This window comes from Aegilops tauschii, chromosome 1 (assembly GCF_002575655.3).
Source record: "Aegilops tauschii subsp. strangulata cultivar AL8/78 chromosome 1, Aet v6.0, whole genome shotgun sequence".
Lineage (NCBI taxonomy): Eukaryota > Viridiplantae > Streptophyta > Magnoliopsida > Poales > Poaceae > Aegilops > Aegilops tauschii.
Window position 1 is genome coordinate 13,767,693 of NC_053035.3, and position 3,456 is coordinate 13,771,148.

General features: G+C 43.2%; 1 protein-coding gene across 1 annotated transcript; it reads right to left on the reverse strand.

Moving 5' to 3' along the window:
- Positions 1 to 2,710: 2,710 nt before the first annotated feature.
- LOC109756171 (subtilisin-chymotrypsin inhibitor CI-1B) lies at positions 2,711 to 3,188 on the reverse strand. The gene has a single exon (XM_073506602.1). The coding sequence runs from the start codon at positions 3,115 to 3,117 to the stop codon at positions 2,902 to 2,904; it is 216 nt and encodes a 71-aa protein (XP_073362703.1). The 5' UTR covers positions 3,118 to 3,188; the 3' UTR covers positions 2,711 to 2,901.
- Between the last annotated feature and the right edge of the window lie 268 nt (positions 3,189 to 3,456).

A 3,456-nucleotide genomic window follows, 5' to 3' on the forward strand; every position in this document is an offset into this window, starting at 1 on the left:
TGAGATGTCGGCTTGTTGTTCATGTGTTTACTAAAATGCTCATGAAATATGCATACTGTGGGCATGTTGCTGGATTATTTCAACAACTTAGACCTAATGGTGTCATCAGAATGAAATATGCTAATCACACCTTAATCTACATAGAGAAGAACTCGAGCCCCATGAGATATCTTAAATGGATTCTTTCGTGCTTTGGACAAACTTCTGAGATGATTATTAGTTTTAGTGTGACCCCGTGCCTATCAACATTATTGTTGATGAGGCTTAACCTTTTGCTCAAACCCTTTGCCGACATATAAGAAACATGATATACACATCTTTTATTTTCTTTGAAATATGCATGAGATAAGTGTGCCCATATATTAAGATAGGAAGTAAGAATTATATACAAATAACCACCACATAAACGGCAGCCCAAACATCCCATTCCGTCATCGCAACACTAAGTAACTACTCGCTTAAGACTATCTTTCCCCACCTTCCGTGACTCAAGGCAATGCTGGTGAATTTTATCAACTACTGATGTATGAAGCAGAGAGGTGTTCTTGAACACCCTTGTGCTTCTCTCAAGCACATGCATCATAGCGAGCAGAGGATCAACCAGCTGACATCATTTCTCAGCTTGGGAGGGATGCCCTGCTGAAGAGCAGACCACCAGGTGAGGACGTCGCCGGTAGCACTGGACGTCTGGTTCGGCAGGAAGATCCATCTCAGGATGTGAGACCAGACCTCACGCGCAAGCACACGAAGCATCATTTGGTGCTCGGTCCTTTCCTTACGTACACCGTACACATCTCTCTTTTTTGGATATTTTCTTGGTAGTGAATTAGTGATTAAACTTTTTAGAGGAAAGGTATTTCTGTCCAGAATTGGTGATTAAAATTGAGCTGTGAACTTGGGATTGCTCGGAAATTACATGCATGGCATTGAGATATGCACAAATTTAATTAGGCTTGTCTTAATCTACTCTGGCTGGAACTTCACAGTTTGGCATACATGTACATACATAACTGACCGATCAAGCACACGATTTTTTAAAAAGAAGGATTACCCCCGATTTCTGCATTAAAATGATGCATGCATCCATATTCACTGGTAGAAAAAAGGCCTTTAGTCCCGGTTTGCAAAGGCCTTTAGTCCCGGCTGTGCAACCGGGACTAAATATGCGCGATTAAAGACCCCCCTTTAGTCGCGCCTCTTACGAACCGCGACTAAAGGCTTTAGTCCCGGTTCTCGTGGCTAACCGGGACTAAAGGCCCGTCCTTTAGTCCCGGTTCTCGTGGCTAATCGGGACTAAAGGCCCGTCCTTTAGTCCCGGTTCTCGTGGCTAACCGGGACTAAAGGCCTCCTCCGCAGGTTTAAACCTGGTTTTTTTGCGAATTTTTTTATTTTTTTTTTATTTTCAAATTTCTGAATTATTTTAACCTCTAATCTCTAATCACCACCCCTCATCACTGCTCAATTTATCCTCTAATCTCTAATCACCCCTCATCATTCCAAATCATCTCATCACTGCTCAATTTATCCTCTAATCTCTAATCACCCCTCATCATTCCAAATCATCTAACTTCCCAGACGGTCACCCATCCTCTCACTACTCCAGCCTGAGCACGCTTAACTTCCGGGTTCTATTCTCCCTCGTTTCCAAGTCTGCACTTGTGGTTTTCCTGACAATAGTACGATGTCAATTCTATTAACCCTCAGGAATTTAGCTTAAGCATGAAGTGACACATTTCACTGTTTGAGTTTGAAACTATTGTTTTAAAAAACAATAATTATTTAGTAACACTAATATTTCTGAAATAATTAGTTTGACCACTGTTTGACCACTGTTTGACCAGATTTGACCAAAATTTAAAAAAAAACTGAAATAATTATTTAGTAACACTAATATTCTAGAATAATTAGTTTGACCATTGTTTGACCACAGTTTGACCACAATTTGAAATTTTTTGAATTTTTTTGCCTCTCCAGATCTTAAAAGCCCCGTATCTTTTTTTCTGTTAGGCTTTTGAGGATTTTGAAAATGTTTAATGGGGTTCCCCATGTTAAATTTAGATGTAACTTTTCGAGTAGATGATTTTTCATATAAAAAACTTTTTCATCCGAGTTCGTATGCAAAAATTATGCCCATTTTAAGAATTTCCAGAGGGATTTTGCAAATAAAGTCGAAATTCATATTTGTTAATTTTCCCAACAACTAGACCACATATCACATGAGAAACTTATTTTTTTTTTATATTTCCATCATTTTCTTTTGTTTTTTCTAAAACTGAAAAGGCGATCCACCGGGGGGGTAGAGTTTGAAAATGAGGCCTCAAATCCCTTTAGTCGCGGTTGGCCAGACCAACCGGGACTAAAGGTTAGACCTTTAGTCCCGGTTGGTCTGACCAACCGCGACTAAAGGTTCGGGCCATTAGTCGCGGTTGGCCAGACCAACCGGGACTAAAGGTATAACCTTTAATCCCGGTTGGTCTGGCCAACCGCGACTAAAGGCCTTCGGGCCAGCCTGAGGACCTTTAGTCCCGGTTGGCCAGGCCAACCGGGACTAAAGCCCCTCCCGTCCGCCAGCTGTCGACCGAGCGCGCTGGGCCCAGATAGTTGGTCGCGGGTCTCCTTTCGAACCGCGACTAAAGACCCCTTTGGGGACTAATGGGGGCGTATGGAAGCCTCTTTTTCTACTAGTGATTATTATACAAAGTAGCCATCAAATACATAGTTCGATACAAATTGGCAAAACGAGTTAAAATAAAATAAAAATTGCCACAACACCGATTAAGCACACTTTAAGGACCGATTAAGCACACATGACTTGCATACTTCTTTATTTCTCCATATTCATTTATTCGTGAGCCAGCATGTATGTATGCAGGCCACAGCAAGCCAGCAAGAGGTATCCACCTATCCAACGTGGGGGGTCTCGGCGACGGTGCCCACGAAGATGCGGACACGGTTGGGCCTCAAGTCCTCGGTCACGGCGGAGCCGACCGGCACCGTGACAATGTCGGCGTCGGGCTTGTCCTTCAGGATGATCTCCTTGGCCTCCTTGATGGTCAGCCCGACCACCTCCGGCCACGAAGTCTTCTTTCCACCGGCGAGGTCGTCGGAGGAACTCATCTTCGTAGCACTGGTTGATAACTTGAGATCGATCGATCAATCAGAGATAGCTTAATTGAGGCGGAGTGAGGTATTTCAACAACAAACTAAACAAGAAGATCAGTTGAGGCACATCTAGTTGCTACTCACCGATTGATGGACGGTCTTCTCCGAGCTGATGGACGTACGGCCGATGATATTCGATCATTGACAGGCTAGCAAAAGTTGCGCTGTGCGTGAGACTTGATTTGCATAACACATTGGTCGAGTGATGTAATATAGTAGAGAGATTACGAGTAGGTAGCAGCTTCATTTTCCACCCATGGTACCTTCTAGTAGAGCATCTCCAACAGCCGCGGA